Genomic DNA, 21,973 nt, shown 5'->3' with positions numbered 1-21,973 from the left:
GAGGAAATATTTGTATTTATATATATAGAAATACACATATGTGTTTGTAGATAAATAGAATTTTCTCTGAGATGTACCAAACTAGCTTCCTTGGGAGGGTGGAACTTGGTGTAAGGAGGAACACCTATCCTGTTTTCAACATTTTACAACAAGCACATATATTATTTTAATATTTTTAAAGTAGTGATTAAAAATATTACCATTAATATTTTTGCTAATGGTTAGCTTTTGAAAAATAAACAGAAACCAGGAAGTTTTTATTTTAGATCAGATTTAAGATGATAGAGTTCTGGAATAGAATTCATTCACACATGATGACTGAAGGAAAACATTCCCTATGGAAAGAAAATATGAAACGTACCTGAATCCCTACACTATGTCACAAATAGCTGTCCACAAGGACTGCATCATGGCCATCTTCACTCACAGGAGAGAATAAGGGTCAAAGTTTCCCCAGTGCACTTCCTGCCTGCTCTACTGAGACTAGATAGCATGAAATACAAGCACCATGTGGGGTTTCTTGCTGCCACTTTTACTGTTTTCTATACTCCACCTGCTTTTCTGTACTTGTTCTTTGTATGTTTCTCATGTTTCTTCTTTGCTTCCTTCTACATATGTGTCCTTTTTGCCAACTCTAAACATTTTTCTATTTTCTAAGCCTATATTCTGAATTCCAAATTTCTAATTTCTGTTATGAAAAGAGCAAAGGCTACGGGGTCAAAAGACTAGAGATTGAATAGTGATCCCATCATTACTAACTAGCTGTGTGAATTTAGACAAGTCACTTAACCTCCCTAAGCCTTGGTTTCCTCATATGTTAAATGGGGTCAGGTCAAAGGACATACAATAAGATAACATGCAAAAGAACTTTATAAAGGTAAAGTGTTACACAAACGTTATTTTATTACTACTCTGAGTAAAAGGATGCTATGACAACTTCTATGCTGGCTCTCTTCTACTCTCAAAGCTATTCTTTGGAGAAGCTGAAGCTTTCTAAAATGATTCCATTCAAAGCACTTTATTTTTGTTATTTATAATATTAACTATACACACCCTCCAGCCATCTTAGAATTCTTCTTTTTTTTAAGTTTCACCTAAGCTTCACTTGCTAGTGGCTATTACCAATACAAAATGATGATGCTGTTCAAGTCATCAAAAAGTCTTCATCCTCTGATTTTTGGTTCTTCAGGGTGCTTGCTTGCATGGATATTGAATTTGGAATTTGTGTGGAGGGATGATCACTGGAGATTTCTATTTGGTCATCTTGCTCTGCCCTCTCCTTGCTGTCTCAGAATTCTTATTGATTAATCTGCTTATAAAAATATTTTCTCCTTATATGGTACAACAATAACACTGCACACTTATGAACTGGGATGCTGTTCTAACCTATATATATATGGATACATATGGGTGTGTGTGTGTATATGGTCATATAGTTAAATATATAGTTCATATATATATATATATATATACACACACACATATATATATTCCTTTAATCCTGACATCAGCTCTAGAAAGTATAACTTAATATTATTTCCAGTTTACAACTGAAACACAAAGAGGTTAAATGATTTGCCAAAATCAAAAAAGGTTATAGCCAGGATTCTAACCCAAACAGCCCCAGCAGCCAAAAGCTTATACTTTTAGCCACTCTTGTATACTATTTCTCACGAAAACTAAATGTGTTAAGAAGGACACCAACCATAGCTGTAAAGTTGGAGCCATGAATTTTTTCCAGAGTTTCCTTGAGTTGATCCACTTCTGCTCGATATTCATCCAGCTGACATTCTAATTTTTCTCTACGTAGTCGTTCATACTCCAGCTGGCTCTGCAGTTCTTTGATGGTCCTATCAAAAAAATTTTTTTTCAGTCAACCTCCAACATCAACTAACAATTATTTGGCAGTACTGGAAAGCATCCATGCATTGTATTTAAGGCAAAGAAAACATTTATTCAACAAATATGTACTGGGGGGTCTACTATGAACAAGCACCAATCTAGGGACTAGGGATACGACAGTGAACAAAAGACCAAAATCTGCCTTCCTGGACCTTACCTTAGATGCAGAGGAAGACAGACAGTAAAGAAAATAAGTAAGTAAAATATATGATATGTTGGATATGTGCTAAGGGAGAAAAAAATAAAACAGGAAAGAATAATATAAAATGTTGTGGAGGAAGGAGTTAATATAGTGGCTAGGGAAGAGAAAGGGGCTGCTGAGCAAAGTCCTGAAGGAAATAAGAGAGATAACCACGTAGACATCAGCAGCAGAACATTCCAGACAGGGAATAAGTGCAAAGGTCCTAAGACAGAAGTATGCTTGCTGAAGCACAAGAAAACGAAAGGCCAATGTGCTGGAGTAGTTTAAAGTATAAAAGGGAAAGTATTGTATGTCAGAGAGATAAATGAGAGTCAGAACAAGTAGGGCCTTATATTCACAGTAAGGACTTTGGCTTTTACTCTGATTGCAAAGAGAAGCTATTGGAGGGTTTGAGTAGAGAAATGGCATGATCTGACTTAAGTTTTAATATGATTACTCTGAATGCTGTGTTGCAAACAGACTACCAGTGGGAGATGAGGCAGGGAGAGGAAGCTGGCTGATCTATTAGGATGATGTTACAATAATCCAGACAAGAGATGTGACTTGAACCAAGGTTTTTGTTGTTGTTGTTGTTGTTTCTGCCTTATGAAAAAGAAGAAAGGAACAGAATTCCCAAGGCATGCTGGGTTAAGTGTCAGGTCCCTAGGAGGGCAATCTAACAGTACATAGTAGTAGTTCTGATACAGAAGTCAATGAGGTTAAGATTAGGGCTAAGGAAGAAGAATGTCAACTGTGGAAGCCTAGAAGTTCAGCAAATAAGAAGGGAAAATCATTCCCAGGACAGTGGAACACAACTGTTTTACTGTATAGTAAGTTTGATCTAACAGATAATAATAAAATCATAAGGACATCTTTCAAACCAATACCTGTCCAGTTTTTCCTTACAACAATATCTAAGATCAGGAGTTTACACCCAAAGAGTACATGTCTTAAGATGCACTTAACACAAAGTGGAAAACAAATGCTAGAGAATTAAAGCTCACTCAGGGTACAATTTAGAAAAAACACTGCAGTCTCAGCTGATGTAAAACATCATTGTGGCACAAAGGCTAAAAGCAATTTTTTTAAAAAAACTTATGTTCAAAAATCACTTACATCAATAATATAGCCATTCCACACTGACAGACTATTCTGTGACCATTAGAGCAAAAATTAAAATTGTAATGATCTTAAGTAGGGTTAGAGTCATAGACTCAGGCTCAAATCCTGGCTCTCCCCAACCATTACTACTTCCTCTGTGACTTTACAAAAGTTACTTAACCTCTGTAAGTCTTGGTTTCCTAATCTGTATAGTAAGATAATAGTTCATGTAATTGTGAAGATTGCAAGAGATAATGTTTGTAAGGGGGTTTATCTAGTGCCTGCTCAGAAGTAATAAAAATAGCATTAGTGGTAGTATAGTAATCAGCTTTAGAAGAAAAACAAAGAAAACCGAAATTTAGAAGTCATTACTAGGAAACAATTGTTCCACTGTGAAGTACTTTTCCAGACTATAAGGGATCTAAGAACTTTTAGTCAGGTTCTTAGGCCAAGGCTAACACTAAAAACAGTCTATATCTCGAAACATTTTAAGCAATGTAAAGACATTGGACAGCTTCTTACATGATGTGATTTGTGAGATACCAAGAAGGCCCTTGATTAAAAAAAGAAAAAGAAAGAAATTGGTCTGCCACAGCTTTCCTAGTGTCTAAAATCACAATAAGAGGTACAGTATTTTGGCCTAAGGTTTTGCCTTCTGTTTAAATTCCCAAGTACCTATCCATGGAAGGATAACACGTTAATCCTTATCAAAGATTTAGATGTTACACTGAATACATTTACCAGACCTCTTAATGAGACTAGATTCAAAAGTGGGTGGAGGAAAGGGAAACAGGAGGTTCTGAGAGTATGAGGGAAACAACCAACGGAAAGGATAAGGAAAGCAGAGAACGAGAAAGGGAATCCATGTGTGGTTCTCTTTACAGACCCATGTTGATTAAACCAGACATCTCCTCTCTTTTGTCTCTCTTTGTTCCTTGTCCATTCTAGAAAACAGATAGACAAGTATAGAGGCAGTGGGAGGAAAGAAGCACGAGGCATTCTTTATTCCAGCAGCCATTAATTACAATCGTCCCTTGGTATCTGTGGGGGATTGGTTCCAGGACCCACTCCCCACCCCGATACCAAAATCTACAGATGATCAAGTCCCTTACATAAAATGGTATAGTATTTATATATAACCTCACACATCCTGTGCTATACTTTAAATCATTTCTAGATTACTTACAATACTTTATACAATGTAAATGCTATATAAATAGTTGTTATACTGAATTATTTAGGAAATAATGGCAAGGAAAAATAGTCTGTACATGTTTAGTACAGACACAACCACCCTTTTTTTTCCCCAAATATTTTTGATCCACAGTTGGTTGAATCTATGGATGTAGAACCCATGGATACAGAGAGCCAACTATAATTCAAGAGGTACCCAATATCTAGAGAGCCAATTTAGGGTGCAGGAAGTAAAAGGTGATGACAGCAATGTACCTATTCACAGCCTCTGGACGCAAGCATTCTCTGATGGGTACTATCGTCAGTGAACACAAGACTGAATCTCAGATTCATGAGTGGGCAGTCCAACCTGATGTGAACGTTTAAAGACTGTGTCACCTGTACTGGTTGAAAAGTAGCTGTGGTCTCAAAAAAAAAAAAAAAAAAAAAACACCTTACTTCCTTACAGAGTATCGACTTTTTTTGAGACAAAGTCTGGCTCTGTTGCCCGGGCTAGAGTGCTGTGGCATCAGCCTAGCTCACAGCAACCTCAAACGCCTGGGCTCAAGCAATCCTCCTGTCTCAGTCTCCCGAGTAGCTGGGACTACAGGCATGCACCACCATGCCCTGCTAATTTTTTCTCTATATATACATTTTTAGTTGTCCAGATCATTTCTTTCTATTTTTTAGTAGAGACGGGGTCTTGCTCTTGTTCAGGCTGGTCTCAAACTCCTGACCTTGAGCGATCCACCCACCTCAGCCTCCCAGAGTGCTAGGATTACAGGCGTGAGCCACCGCACCCCCTAGAGTATCAGTTTTACACGAAGAAAAGAGTTCTGGAGATCGGCTGCAAAACAGTGTGAATGTACTTAACACTACTAAACTGTACACTTAAAAATGGTTAAGAGGGTAAATCTTATGTTATGTGTATTTGACCACAATTTTTTAAAAAATCTTAACTCCTCATCGGGGGACTTAGGGGGGAAACAGAATGAAACCTAACACCCTTTGGCAGGATGAAAGAACAAGCTACTGATCAACAAACCCTTAAATGGCATTTAGAGAGGTAATTAAAAACAAATCATTAAGTTTTAAAAAACGTTACTTTTCAGACTCGAGATGTTCTTTCTTCTGCTTTAGAGCTTCTTCTGTGATCCCTCCCAAGTGTTTATAGTTGCTTTCAGCAATTCCCAGGAGGTGTCTGAATTCTACAATTTTCTTATAAGCTCTCACTGTAAGACAGAGTTGAATGGGAAACTAGTTTAGACAGATAACAGCTCATGTGCTCACAGGGTAATGGTCCTCTTGAGCATATTCTTCCTTCAGAGCCAGTGTCTGTGTTTTGGTGGGGGAGGCTGGAGGGAAGGTGGCATACACAAAGAAAGATAAATACCAGTAACAGAATATCAGAATGAGCAAGCAATAAAATACCTAAATGGAGGATTCTTTCCTTGCTACTGGAGCACATATCAGATTATTATGAATGTTAATGCTATGAACAAGAAGTTTTAAATAAGACTGGCAGTATTTTAGGACTAGTGGTGTATTACAGGATCGTGCATTATCTACTATATGTAAGAAAATTAGAAAAATGGAAATATGCTTAAAGTAAACAAGAACTAATCTGGCCCCAAATTTTGTGATTAGTCACTTGTAATACCTATGCAAGAGGATACTATGAGAAGGAAGTGTGTTGAGAAATATTTTGAGCTATTTTCCAACGATCAAAACTGTAATTTTTCCATCTGGTAGAGCAGTGGTTCTTTACCTGGGGTGATTTTTTTCCCCCAAAGGTCATTTGCCAACATCTAGAGACCTTTTTGCCTGTCACAATTTGGGAGTGGGGAGAGAAAGGGAGGCTACTGGCATCTAGTGGGTAAAGGCTCAGGATACTGCTAAGCATCTTACAATGCACAGGGAGCCCCTCTCAACAAAAATAATTACCTGGTACATGTAATGGAATCCAACTTATACCCCCCTAATTCTATTAAAATTTTTTTAAAATAAAAAAAACAATAAGTCAATTACCAAAGACTATTTACTTTCTTTCCACTTTCCAACCATTAACACAGGTCAGTTATGTTGACCATTCATTTTTCAGAATGGAATCTACCAATTATTTTCTTAAAAACAATAAATAATTATCAGGCTCAAAATGTCAAGAGTATAAAAGTTGAGAAACTACTCTACAGGACCAGTTTTGCAAATCACAGCCTCTTCTTCCTAACATTTACCACTCTGATGTATCTACCAATAGGGTTAGAGCTGCAAGATCCAAATTGCATACACCAGAATCAACTGGGGTGCTTTTTAAAAAGGTACATGCTTGAACCCCATTCCAGACCTACAAATACAGGTATCTGCACTTTATAAAAGCTCCTCAGACAATTCTGAAGGGTAGACAGGTTTGGGAACCACCCTAACTGCTAGCAAGCAAAAAGAGAGGATTAAGAAAAAAAAAAATCAGAGATTGAAAAGATTTAACTTGTATAATAATTTCTTCGATATTTGAAATGCTATTTTTTTCTTTTTTTTTTTGAGACAGAGTCTCACTCTTTTGCCCGGGCTAGAGTGCCGTGGTGTCAGCCTAGCTCACAGCAACCTCAAATTCCTGGGCTCAAGCAATCCTTCTGCCTCAGCCTCCCAAGTAGCTGGGACTACAGGCATGTGCCACCATGCCCGGCTAACTTTTTCTATATATTTTTAGTTGTCCAATTAATTTCTTTCTATTTTTAGTAGAGACGGGGTCTCGCTCTTGCTCAGGCTGGTCTCGAACTCCTGAGCTCAAACAATCCACCCACCTCGGCCTCCCAGAGTGCTAGGATTATAGGCGTGAGCTGAAATGCTATTTTTTAAAAGACCTGTTCTATGGGGTCCTTGGAGAGAAGAGCTAGGATTAACTGGAATTAGCCCCAAGAAGAGAGATTTCAACTCAACAAAGCAGAAACTTTCCAACAAAAATAGTAAGAACTATGATGTATTCATGGAGTGCCTATGATGTGCAAGGCACTACACTAAGTACCTTATACATTTTAATCCTCCCGGGAACTCAGTCAAAAGATGGAAATGACCCTCCTGGGCAACAGTAAGTGCCTTATCACTGAAGGTGACTGAGTGGAGGCTAGAGGACATGTGACAGGAATGTTGAGCCAGCAGTCAAACCTCAAATGGTTATAGGGTTCTATAAAGCCATGGGCCTAAACATAATTCACTAAAAAATGCTCTGAATTGAGGCTTGATTCCAGGAAGTCTGGAATGACAAGAAATCCAACCAGAATGCTCTGCAGGTGTTCTGGCAAAACCTAGTGTCCCAAGAAGGGACCATTTAGTTCTTTGGGTTTTGCCCTGGAATACAATTAAATAGGGACAATAAAATAGCACATGAGCTCATTTGTATCAAGCACACTACAGTAGGAAAACTATTATAGTCACGTTCTTGGTCTTTCCTAAGACATCTTTCTGAAATTTCTTGATTCCCTGACAATGATCCCCAAACAAATATCTGTCACTCAAATAAGGATGGGGGTAATGAGGAGTGACTGCTAAATGAGGGTGGGCTTTCTTTGTGGGGTGATAGAAATGACATAAAATTGATTGTGGTAATAGTTGCACGAATCTGTGAATATACTAGAAACCATTACATTGTACATCTTAAATGGGTAAATTTAATGATATTATATCTTAATAAAGCTGTTTAAAATAAAACTGGCAGAAAATTCTAAACAGATCTGAGCCTCCCACACCTGCTCCTGTACAATTCTAATTTAGTATCCTTGACAAATTTAAATTACATCAGGAATTTCATCCAACCTTACATTGGTAGTTATGTCTCTTCCCACCTAATTCATAACCCACCTGAAATGTTATGCCCTTTTCCACTCCTCAGTCTATTATCCCCCCAACAGCTAGAGTGATATTGTTTTGAAACATGAATCAGATCACATCATTTCCCCACTCTAAACTCTACCAATGGCTTTCTATTAATATTTTTTAAAAAATTTAAATCTAAAATCCTTATTAAGCTCTATATGATCTGATTGGGCCTCTGCTTGCCTCTCCAACCTTATCTGTCACCACTTCCCTAGTAATTCTACTGTAGCCACACTGATCATGCCCAATTTCACCTCATGGCCTTTACATACACTATTCCCTCGGCTTGAAATATTCTTCCAAGATCTTTATATGGCTCACTTTCATCATTCAGGGCTTTCCTCAAATGTCACCTCCTCAGAGGCCTAACAGTTATGTATAGCACCACCTTACTTTATTTTCTATATATCTATTTTCTCATCAATTATTTATCACCCTCCCACCTGACCACCACCACAACCGGAATATAAGGTGCTTTGTATTGTTCGATGTTTCTCCAATAACTACACATGTATCTGGCACACAGTAGACAATAAATATTTGTTGCTATTATTATCTGTAAAAATTATTTGCCAACCAACATGAAAATCCTTGAGATGTCTCTTTCCCTATTTCCTATAATCCATTTAAGTGTTTTTTTCTCTTATATAACTTTCCCCCTCTCGAGGACACAGACCATTTCTTATACTTCTTTATATGTTCAAAAAACCTAGTACAAAAATTTGTATTAGCTCTGATTCCCAAAAAATATCAAATTATTTTGCTTTGTAGACAGCAATTATCTTAAGGATAATTTCCAATTTTGCAGTAAAAAGTGGCTATGGTACTTCTGAAAGGATAAATTGCAACAGAGGTAGCAAACTTACTTCGGGCATCTGTTTTATCCGACTCACTCAGACATAAATCATCCTTTGCATCAGTGCTTCCCTCGACACCATGTCTTACAAAAAATTTCATATCATTTTCATCAATTTCATTCTCATCATCAATATCATATTTCTGTAGACCCTCTAATAGCTTCACTGCTGCCAAATGGGCAAACCTATACAAAAGAATCAATCATTAACCAGATCCACAACCTTCTTGAAATTGAAACCGTAGCTTACACTAACTTAGGCAATTACACTCTGTATATTCTGCCACCAACCCACCCCACCAGTCGAGAATCAAACTGTACCTGAAGGTCAGTGACAATGTGAAATATACTCAGCTATGTGGGAAACTCAAACAGTTACTGGACATTAAGGACAAATATTCATATCAAATACTGATTCCATAATTTTTATCAGTAAAAATCTACTAGGAATGAAGCTTCGATATCAAAAGAATATTTGGTGTGCTTCCAAACATAGTTGCTCAAATACATAGAAAACCCAAAACCACCCTACTTGATTACCTATAGTTACTGCCTTTTGTTGGCCTAATTTAGATTGTAGGGTTCATTCTGGTTCCAGTTTTAGGGCTAACTATAGCTCTAGCCCCTCAATCATCCTTCTTCAACCCAAAGCCTTTGGCACGGCTTTGAAATTTAATGGAAAAATAACGACCTTTCCATTTATGTGTTCTATTCTCTTTGCTCTTTCCGGCATCTTTACAAAGCTTCCAGTAACATACTCTTGTTTTGGAGTTGTTGACTGTATGCAATTTGCATATTTTTCCACAATTTTGCTAATTAGAATTTTTAATGCTTTCTCTTAGTACATTCAAAATTACTCACTAAATATAAAAACCTCAAATCCTATCTTCCCATACTTATGTAACCACATACACACATACATACGTCCTTACCTTTCACCAGGTACTGCAAATCATTAAAGATATAGTAATAAACATATGCAGGAAGTTGTAAGGTTTATAGAATTCATTATCTCCACTACTAGGTTGTAATTTAACAGCTTTCTTTATTGAGTAATTGCTTTATGCCAGATTCAAGGTCATCTCTATAATAACACTACACTCACACCTAGCATTTAGGTGCATGAAAAAAAAAATGTGAACCAGAAATTATGGATTAGTCTAGATACACCCATGGTACTCAATCAACTATGTGATACTGGTGCAAAAATAGACAAATACATCAGCGGACAAAATAGAGAGGTCAGAAATAAGCCCACACATATATGGACAAAGGTACTGGAGAAAGGATAGTCTTTTCAACAAATAGTGTTAGAACAACTGGATATCCATATGCAAAAAAAAACCTTGGATACATACCTCAGACCACATATAAAAAATTAAATTCCATCCACCTCAATGTAAAATCTAAAACTATACAACTGCTAGAAGAAAACACAGGAGAAAATCTTTCTGACTTTATGTTAATCAAAGATTTCTTATATACGAGTCCAAAAGTACAATCAATAAAAGAACAAATTAGTAAAAACTTTTGCTCTTCAAAGACATTGCTTAGAAAACGAAAAAACAAGACACAACTGGGAGAACATCATTGCAAAGCACATATCTGGAAAGAACTAGTATTCAGAATATATAAAGAACCTTTAAAACTCAGCCACGTGTAGTAGCATGGGCCTGTAGTTCCAGCTACTCAGGAGGCTGAGGCAGGAGGATTGCTTGAGCCCAGAAGTTTAAGGTTACAGTGAGCTATGATCAGGTCACTGCACTCCAGGCTTGGCAATAAAGTGAGACCATGTCTCTAAACTAACTAACTCAATAAATAAATAAAACCTTTAAAACTCAACAAGAAAATAACCCAATTTTTAAAAGTAGGCAAAAGATCTAAATAGTCACTTCACCAAAGAAAATATACAGATGGCAAATATGTACATAAAAAAGATGCTTAAAATCATTTTTCATTAGAAAGATGCAAATTAAAACCACAATAAGATACCACTATTTGAATTACTAAAATCAAAAAAACTGACAATACCAAATGCTGGTGAGAATGTGGAGCAACAGAAATTCTCACCCATTGCTAATAGGAATGCAAATTGGTACAGCCACTTTGGAAGGCACATTGGCAGTTTCTTATAAAGTTAAAGCATATGGCCTAGCAATCCTACTCCTAGATTTACACAAGTAATTGACAACTTATGTTGACACAAAAAACCTGTACATTAATGTTTATAGCAGATTTATTCATAATCACCAAAAAATGGCTACACTCAAGATGCCCTTCTACAGGTGCGTGGACCACTGAACTATGCAGTACTATGGAATTCTACATACAATGGAACAGTATTCAGAAATAAAAAGGAAATGAACTACTAATACACATAGATGAATCTCAAAATAACTATGTTAAGTGAAAAAAGCAAGATATAAATACATATTGTATGATTCCATTTACATACAACTCTAGAAAATGCAAACTAACCTATAGTGACAGAAAGCAGATTAGTGTTTGCTTGAAAAAGGGATACTGGGGAGCAGTGGCAGGGAGAGAGATTATGAAGTGGCAGAAGGAAACTTTTCAGGGTGATATGTTCATTATCTTGAGTATGGTGTTAGTTTCACAGGTGTTTACATATATCAAGACTCATCAGTTTGTACTGTACAAATATGTGCATTTTATTGTATGTCAGTTATACCTTGATAAAGCTGTTTTACAAAAATAAAATAGTCCTGAGCTAAAAATGATCTCAGGTACAACAAAATTACACTCTACAGCATCAAAGAAATCCCACAGGCAAAATTTTAAAGAACATAAGCTCCAAACAAAATTTGCATGACAATTTAGTGAGTGATGGGGCCCTAGCAATCACCTATCAAGCCTCATCTGCCATTGTTAGCCCACACTCCTACTTTAGATTCAAGCAGTTTTAAACCATATGCAGTTCCTCAGACAAACAGGTGTTGTCTTAGAACTTCTCCTCCTTCAAGTGTCAGCATAAATGTTGCTTTCTCAAAAAAAAAAAAGTTTTCCTTGACCTCTATCTAAAACCTGTCCCCATGCAGTTTCCTGTATAACTTTTACCATCATCTGTATTAATGTCTCTTCCTCACTACTTTCAAATAGGAAGACTGGGACCCTTTTTCTTCTACGTTCTTACTGTACCTTATACATACTATATAATATGGTATAATGATTATAATTAAGAATTTTGTTTGCATATTTGTCTCTCCACAAGACTGTAAGCACCTTGAGGACAGAGACTGTTTTCTCATCTTTGTAATCCTAACACTAACCACAGTACCTGGAACATAGAAAGTATATGGGAAGTTAAATGACGAATAATAAAATGAATAAATGGATGGGCTAAATATTCCTTGAGAACCTGACCTGAATGAGCTGGTGGTGTTTAATAATAGGTACCATATTTAATTCAAATGTAAATACCCAAATATATTTCAAAACCTATGTGGTTTATTTTTCTATTATCGATATTGACTATTCCTTTTTATTACAGTGTTTCTCAACAGGGTGCTATAGGCATTTGGGTTGGACAGTTCAATTGTGCATCACTGTTCTGAGGGCTGCAGAACACTTAGTATTCCTAGACCCAAACTCATTGAATGTTAGTGGTGCTCTCCAGTCATTATGACAACCTTCCCCCACATTTCTAAATGCCCCTCCCCTCCCACTTGAGAATCACTGCTTCGGAGAGAAGAGCTAATATAATATCAAATGTCAATTCAGCTTGAAAATTGTCATTTCATTTGCATTTGACTGAGTTCTCTAAAATTCCATTAAATTCTCAAAGATTTCTAAGTACAAGAGTATACGCAAAACTTTTTAAAAATGAAAGAAAGGAGCAAAGCAGATAGGGATATATACCTCTTAGCAACATCACTGGGTCTCTCCCCTGCTGTGTTGGTAATGTTACTGTCTGCTCCCATTTTAATTAACCACTGCAAACACTCTATATGACCTTGTCCAGCAGCTGTTAAAAAAAAAGGAAATAAACACACACATACACACAAAAGAAAAAAATACACAAAGTACACATATACAAAAAGTTATCAGTAACAATTTTCTAAAAATTTGGACAGCACCATTATAGAGTACTTTCTTAAGTACTGATCCTTGCAGTAACTAACAAAAGTAGTTGGGCAAATGTTACTTTCTCTATTTTATTTATTTATTCATTAGACAAACATTTAATCAAATATCTACTGTATTCAGGCCTTTTACAGAGAATTTCACATAAATGTAAAAGTTGAAGCTCAAAGAGGTTATTTATTTATTTAACATCACATGGCTGGTAAGAAAGAACTTGAAGCTAGAATCTAGGCTTTTCTAATTTTATCTAGTGCTTATCTCCTAAATAGCTCCTAACCGATCTCGTATCACAACAGAATGTGAGCACATTCCAACCATAGGGACCTCCATAGAATTCAAAAGTATTGCTCCATCATACATATAGGTATATATATATATATATTCCTCTGACTATTACAACTCAAAACTTACAGGCCTCTTAAGCCACATTTCTTTACTTAAACTGTTATCACCTTTGTCTAACTCTTATCCTCAAAACACACTCACTCTATATTAATTTTCACCTCCACAACTCTGCTTATGTATCTTCCCACCTAAAGCCCATCACTTAACTATGTGTTCATTTAAATTCTACCTAATCTTCTTGGTCCATTTCAAAACTCAGTGAAGCTGTGAAAAACAAACTGAATAGACTTAAAAGACTTGAGTTTAAGTCTGCTAACCAATGAGACTTGAATACAGGACAATGATCTTCAAATTCCCAGAACTTAGCAAGTGGCTGACACATAAAGACCCTAAATAAATGTCTATAGGGTTAATAAATGAATGTATGATAAATATGAATGAATGAAATCGTAGCTCTGCTCTTACTAGCTGTGTAACCTCAGTCGAGGAACTTGACCTCTCTAACCTCAATTTCCTCATCTTTTACATAAATGTTTTTTTATTTATAAGGAGAGCACACTGCTGCTTCATAAAATTGCAATACAAATTAAATGTGATAAGAGCTTCGCACTCTGTTAAGTGTCATATAAACTCAGGTATTATAACTAAATCCCCAGGAGTAGTTCCTCAATAATTTGATCATTAGCAACTTCTTCCATCCCTCAATTCCTATTCCTGAATTCTTATTTCATGTATTTTAACAATCTAACATTTTTTGCCATTAGTTACATCCTGTATTTAAAAAATCTCTAGTTGTTTCATGGTATAAGCATGTAGCTCCTTAACAGTAAGGTCCAGATCTCATTCTGTCTCCACAGTATGGGCACATAGTTGGTGCTGAATATATATATATGTGACTTTGCAAAATGGATCGAAGAGTAGGAACTTTTGTTATGAAATTGGTGCCTTAAAGAGTGAACCTACCTCCAATACTGGCAACAGAAAGGAAAGGACACAGAGCCATACCAAGTGACTAAACAACTCTTTCACTACCACACTATAGCCCAGATGGCAAAGGTCTGTAAGAACTCTTGTTCTGTCCTCTGCCTTACTCAGAACCATCTGCCAAACTCCAAGTTGGCTCCTGGAGTTTGGAGATTCTTTCTCTCCTGCAGCCTATCCAGAACCAACTAACAAAGAATACTATAGCATTTCCCATACCCATATAAATAGCCCCACTTTAGATAAAAACAGCAACATATTTTGTCTTTTCTGTCATTAAAAGTCATAAAATCATTATTTATGATCATGAATAATGCTGAGTTTTACAAGACAGAATAAATTGAGCCCGACATTTCAATTTTATCACACAGGTAATGTTTTTAAAAAGGGAGGGAAGCTAACTAATTTATCTACAATGAAATATAATAAAAGGATTTTTACCCAAGATTCTTATTGAATACCAATTAGGATATTGTTAATTTGATCAATGTTTTGTGAAAGAATAAGATAAAATTATGCAGTGGTTAAAAATTTTTAAGAAATGATTTGAAATAATTATGGTTTAAGAGTAAGTGAAAGAAAGGGGAAGTCACAGCAGATTTAAACAATTATTAAATGACTAAGAAGAATGCCTCATTAATAGATACTACAGCTTATCTACTGAATCAAAACTAAAACAAAAGGAAAAAAGCAGATAGATTGACAAAATGCAGGAAATGTGAACTGAGCTATAAGGAGATACCAACTTTCATAACAATCTAAACATACAGATGGTCCCCAACAAAAGGCTAATGTCCCCAAGAAAACACCATCTGCCCCACCCCAGCCCTGGGAGTCCTTGATAGACAGACTCATAAGAGGGGGTGAAGGGCAAACTCCTGGCTCCTTCTCACTTTCACCCTAGTATCCTCTAGCAATGGCTATGTTCCAAACACCCTGCTGTAGATCAGTCTTTTAGAACCTTCTTCCAGATCCCTCATTTCTATCACAGTTCAAGTAGTGAAGAAATGACTGCGATAGGCTGAAAACCAGCCATCAGTGACAGTTTAACTTACTGTTCCCTCAAAGATGCACTCACCATGAGTGAGCCTACCTTTTATCACTGTGTCCAAATGATACCACACACAAATTAGCAATAAAAACTGATTATAAACAGGATATGAAATGCAGGCTGTAATGGTTGTGTTATGGGCTGAATTGTGTCCCCCTCAAAATTCTTATGTTGATGTCCTAATCCCCAGTACCTCAGAATGTGACTGTATTTGGAGACAGGGTCTTTAAAGAGTCAATTAAGGTCAAATGAGGTCATAAGTGGTGGGCCCTAATCAAATTTGACCGATGTCCTTGTAAGAAGAGGAGATTAGGACATAGATGGCTGTGCACAGAGGAAAGACTCAAGGGCACAGCGAGAAGGCGGCCATCTGTAAGCCAAGGAGAATTCTCAGAAGAAATCAAACCTGCCAACACTTCGATCTCAGATTTCTTGCTTCCAGAACTATGAGACAATAAATTTCTATTGTTTAAGCCACTCAGTCTGTGGTATTTTGTTGTCAGCCCTAGTAAATTAAGATAGGAGCTTTGCTCCAAGTAATCACATTTTTAAAAATAAAAAACTTTTTTTTATGTACATGTTAAACCTCCTCCCCATTCACAGCTTAACCCAACCCCTGAATGGCCAGCAGAGATGGATAGAGTGAAATATCAAACTCTAGGGCAGAGAGTTCACCAATCTAGGGACCTCTCTATGTATAGAAGAAAACTCCCTTACATTGCCCCTCTTCCTACTCCACATCCCCCCATAAAACTGTTGGTACACATAGTGCTTAGCTTCTGTACTTTGAGATACATTATGGATTAAACAAAGTTTAACAAGCACACTAAAAACCTAACCAGTGGAAACATAATATATAATCTAGGGACGGTCAGAAGTAATTTATGAAATAAAGCCCAACTAAAACAGATGATTGTATTAAAAAGCATACTATCGGCCTAGCGCGGTGGCTCATGCCTGTAATCCTAGCTCTCTGGGAGGCCGAGGCGGGCGGATTGTTTGAGCTCAGGAGTTCGAAACCAGCCTGAGCAAGAGCGAGACCCCGTCTCTACTAAAAATAGAAGGAAATTAATTGGACAACTAAAAATATACAGAAAAAATTAGCCGGGCATGGTGGCACATGCCTGTAGTCCCAGCTACTCGGGAAGCTGAGGCAGAAGGATCACTTGAGCCCAGGAGTTTGAGGTTGCTGTGAGCTAGGCTGATGCCACGGCACTTTAGCCAGGGCAACACAGTGAGACTCTGTCTCAAAAAAAAAAAAAGCATACTATCTTTTTGCTCTTAAGAATTTTATAAGAATCACTTGACATCAGATCATGAAGAAACTTTGAACATAATATCACGAATGAAACAGAATGTAAATTTCAGATGAAGTATGTTAAAGACTGGTTTTTGCTTTTATAAATAAAAGGAAGAGTACCAAGCATAATTCCTAGAGTCCGAACAATGAGTCAATAATTTGACAGTCTAATTAAAAACCAAAAAAACCTGATCAATATTATAGAATTCCATATGGAAGAAAGAGTACAGAGAAAAGTGGCAAACATCTTGAAAATGTGTTCAAATCTAACATCCACTGATATTTCCACATAAGTAAAAACATTTTCGTAGAACAGGAAAAGAAAATTCTGCTGTAAATATTTTCAAGAAATATGCTTTCTATTTTAGCATAAGGTCATTCTAAAATTTTATCCTAAAAAACTTCTCTAGTAGAACATTTTGTATCTTCACTAACATGACAATGTCACAATAGACATTCTATTGAAATTACCCTCAAATGTGATAATGCATGAATATCTGGCAACATAAAAGGAACATTACACTTGAATTGAAAATTAGGCATTGTGTATACCATATAATATAGACTGATATCTGCTAGGGCATCAGAAAAAAATTTTATGTTTTCATATGTTTCTGACTGATAATTACTTTAAGATATGAACAACTCAGCAACAATAGTGTCAGAACTGAACATGAAAGAGGAATCATAATAACTCACCTTTATGCATAGGAGTTGATCCATTATCAGCACGCTCGTTAATATTGATTACTCCATCTTCTACTAATTTTTTAAGCATTTCCAAATCACCCTTAAAGGCAGCAACATGACCTGGAAATGCTAAAGCTATGAATAAAAAATTCAGCAATTCAGGAAACACATGAGCTTATTCTTTTCCCTGTCTTAAGCTATCATATATTTCAGGTTTCAATATTATCTCAAGTATGAATGAGGCTGTTATATTGGAATGAGCTCAGTTGATGCAATGACAAGTAATGAAAAGAGAATTATAAAATAAATTATAAAATAAGTTTATTACTAATTGTGATACCATTCCTCCCCTCAGGACTTCAAATATATCAGAAGTATTGCACCAGAACTATTCTTAGCCCAATTCTTTTTTCTCCCTCATGCCACCACAAAGGGGATGGTCATTTTTAACCCTTTGTATAAAGACACACTTGGTCTCAAGGCCTGCATTTGCACAGACCACTCCCTCTCCGCAAGGAAGCAAAGACAGCAAAATAGACTAGAAGCAGATTAGAAGTGTGTGTGCGCCCATATACAGTTATCCTTCAGTATCCTCAGGGGATTGGTTCCAGAACCTCCTCAGATACCAAAACCTATGGATGTTCAAGTCCCTTACATAAAACAGCATATTTGCATATAACCTATGCACATCCTCCAGTATACTTTAAATCATCTCGATTACTTATAATACCCAATACAATGTAAATAGTTGTCATAATGTATTGTCTTTTATTTGTATTATTTTTTATTGTTGCATTGTTATTTTTTTCCTGAATATTTTCAATCCATGGTTGGCAAAAGTTTTAAGAGTCTAACAATACTGAATACTGAGTTTCTCTAAATCCTTACCCAACACTGCTGATGAAAGTGTTAAAATTCTACAACCACTTTGACGAAGAATGCAGCAATACCTTTTATATTGAAGATGGGCATATCCCACAAAGCAAAACCTAAAGTAGTTCTCTATTTATCAAGGTACTTAGAAATAAAGCTGAACTCTTAATTCTGAGAGACAGGCAGGACCTTGAGAAGTCTCATTCAATGATTCCAGTATGCCATACGAATATTATCACTTTCTATGTGGCCTATGTGTGAAAAAGGTAGGGAAGCACTTCTCTATCTACATGTACATAAGGAGACCTGTACAAGAGTATCCATTACCACATTGATTGTAATAATGAAAAACTGTAAGGAAACTAAATGTCAAATGGAGAATAGATAAATAATGGTTTTCACAGAATGAAATAAAGTAAATAAATAAAATAATAAACTAGGATATATCTATTAACCTAATAATCAAAAAATCATAATATTTTATGAAAAAAAATCACAGAGGGATATGTACTTTTTTATCCCATTTATATAAAGTTTTAACAGAAGTTTCGAAGACTGCTAGTTGTCTACCAAAATCCACTTCTTTCAACAGTAATAGATTTGCAGCTGGGATAAGGCTTCCCAGCTAGGTAATGAATATTGCAGGCTTCTTTGCAGCTATTTATGGCCATCTGAGTAAACTTTTGCCAATGGAGTGCTAGCAAAAGTGGTTAAGTGCAACGTCCACCTTGGAAATCTCCGGGCCTAGATTTATGATACCCTTGTTCCCTCCCCACCCACTGCTGGATTAGCAACAACTACAGAGAGTTTAGAAGACAGTAGGTCCCTGAATGACTAAATGGAACAGATTGACTCTCTAACCCAAGCGGTCATATACAAGAAATAAATATCTACCTCATTTAAGTCACTGAATTTTAGGATTTCTTTATTACAGCTATTTAGCCTCTTAACCTAACAAATACAAAAAACTATACTATATATTTTATGAATATATATATTATATAAATAAAATAGAAAATCACAGAATAGAATGATAAATCCAAAATAATAGCCTACCCTGGAGGAGGAACAAAAGGTAATGGTATGAGGAAGAGAGATTCAAAGGACTTCAGCTCTATAATATTTTACTCTTCAGTGATATAAACAGTGCTCATTATGTTAATCTCTACATATTTTTGTCTAAAATATTTCATAATAAAGAATCTGGATGAAAGTATGGGCAATATATGTAATACACTTTAATATAACATTTGCCTTATAATTTCTTTTCCTACTCCATTGATTCTACTTATCATATCATCATCATATTATATACTAAAACATATCAGCTATATTACTTACTTTCCTGATCTTCTGGATGATTTCCTTTATACTCAGCTCCCTGGATAAACTGTAAAATGTTCTGCTTAAAGAACCTCTGCGCCAGGTCCAGTACATTTTCTCCATTATCATTGAAGGCTTTTAAAGCTTGTGTCGCACTGCTCATTCTACTGAATAGGAATTTAAAACAGTGAAGGTGGCCTTCCATGGCTGATAAGTGAACTATAGGTAAGGGAAAAAAAAAAGGTTAATTATAAAATTGAGATTAAAATAACTTGAAAAAAGAATTAACATATTAGTTCTAATCCTCATAAGGAGATGACTATTCTAGCCCCATATGACAGGGACTTTCCCTGAGCAAGGAGAAAAGCCCTTTTTCCATCCTGTATCTCTTTACACAGTCGGCCATCTAGTCATGGCAAAGCAGTAGACTAAATGGTTGAATAGTTACACTTACTGTGAGTAGAGAGAGACCAGATGAGGGTCACCAAATAGCAGGCCCCAGAAAATTATCTTAGAAAGTGAAATCCCAATTATGCACCTTATGATTACATGAGAAAATTCTTATTATGTGCAAAAATAAATAAATAAAATTTAACATTTGGGGGAAAAGGTAGAAGAAATAAACCAAAATAGTCACTATGAAAGTATGAATGATATTATTGTCACTTTCCTATAATATTATTTTTATTATAAATAAGAAGATTGGATCAAAACTGCACACTAAGCACACACACACTCTGACCTCACAATTTCCAGCCTAAATCCCTAAAAATAATAGAAAAGGTATTTTTTAAAGCCATAAAAAACTAAAGAAACAAGAATGCCATGAACAGATAAGAAATTTTAAGGAATCACTGAAACAATGCATATTGGATCAGACTGAGGGATTGACATAACCCAAAACTTTCTGCAAAAAAGAAAGGGAATGGCTCTGGAGTTATTACAAGCTTAGAGGCAATGATCACAAACCCAACATAACGATAACTCTCAAGGAATTAGGAAAGCGAGAATAAACCAAACCCAAAATTAATAGAAGGAAAGAAATAATAAAGATTAGAGCAGAAATAAATGAAATTGAGACTAGAAAGAAATGCCAAAGATCAACAAAACAAAAAATGGGTTTTCTTAAAAGATAAAACTGATAAACCTTTAGCCATACTAAGAAAAAAAGAGAGAAGATCCAACTAAATAAAACTGGAAACAAAAAAGAAGGCATAAGAACTAAGACCAAAGAAATGCAATCATTAGAAACTATTATGAACTACATGCCAAAAAATTGGAAAAACTAGAAGAAACGGATAAATTCCTTGACACATACAACCTATCAAGATTGAAACATGAAGAAATAGAAAACCTCAACAAACCAATAACAAGTAATGAGACTGAAGCCATAACAAAGTCTCCTATCAAAGCAAAGCCCAGGACCTGATGGTTTCACTGCTGAATTCTACCAAACATTCAAAGAAGAACTAATACCAATTCTACTCAAATTCTTCAAAAAAAATTGAACAGGGAGGAATATTTCCAAATTGATTCTATGAGGCTAGCATTATCTTGAATCCAAAACTAGACAAGGACACAACAGAAAAAGAAAACTCCAGGCCAATATCACTGATGAACATAGATGCAAAAATCCTCAATAAAATACTAGCAAACCAAATTTAAAAACACATTAAAAAGATCGTTCACCATAATTAAGTGGGATTCATCCCAGGGATACTAGGATGGTTCAACATATGCAAATCAATAAACATGATACATCACATTAACAGAATCAAGAACAAAACCTATATAATTTTTTCAACAGATGATGAAAAAGCATTTGATAAAATTCAGCATCCCTTTATGATAAAAACCCTTGTTAAACTGGGTACAGAAGGAAAATACCTCAAAATGATAAAAGCCATATATATGACAAACTCATAGCCAACAATGTATTGACTGGGGAAAAATTGAAGGCCTTTCTTCTAAGATCTGGAACAAGACAAGGATGCCCACTTTCAACACTTTTATTCGACACAATACTGGGAAGACCTGGCCAGCACATTAGGCAAGAGAAAGAAATAAAAGGCATCCAAATTGGAAAGAAAGGAGTCAAATTAGCCTTGTTCAAAGATGACAAGATTTTATATTGAGAAAAATCTAAAGACTACACACACACACACACACACACACACACACACATACACACACATACACACAAACTGTTAGAACTAATAAACC

The 21,973-nt window shown here is 35.9% G+C and overlaps 1 protein-coding gene across 1 annotated transcript in view; it reads right to left on the bottom strand.

Annotated features, from left to right (window-relative positions):
- Positions 1–21,973, bottom strand: part of ANKRD42 (ankyrin repeat domain 42) — a gene marked incomplete at its 5' end in the record, with an annotated part of 47,124 nt that overhangs the window by 7,273 nt on the left and 17,878 nt on the right. Inside the window, 6 exons of the mRNA XM_012641778.1 lie at positions 1,706–1,850; positions 5,463–5,589; positions 9,094–9,269; positions 12,963–13,068; positions 17,564–17,689; positions 19,769–19,969. Of these exons, the coding sequence (XP_012497232.1) occupies positions 1,706–1,850; positions 5,463–5,589; positions 9,094–9,269; positions 12,963–13,068; positions 17,564–17,689; positions 19,769–19,969 (881 nt within the window). The remainder of the gene's footprint in view (positions 1–1,705; positions 1,851–5,462; positions 5,590–9,093; positions 9,270–12,962; positions 13,069–17,563; positions 17,690–19,768; positions 19,970–21,973) is intronic.

Source organism: Propithecus coquereli, unplaced genomic scaffold (assembly GCF_000956105.1).
Source record: "Propithecus coquereli isolate 6110/MARCELLA unplaced genomic scaffold, Pcoq_1.0 Scaffold170, whole genome shotgun sequence".
Lineage (NCBI taxonomy): Eukaryota > Metazoa > Chordata > Mammalia > Primates > Indriidae > Propithecus > Propithecus coquereli.
This window is presented reverse-complemented; position numbering and strand designations above follow the sequence as displayed.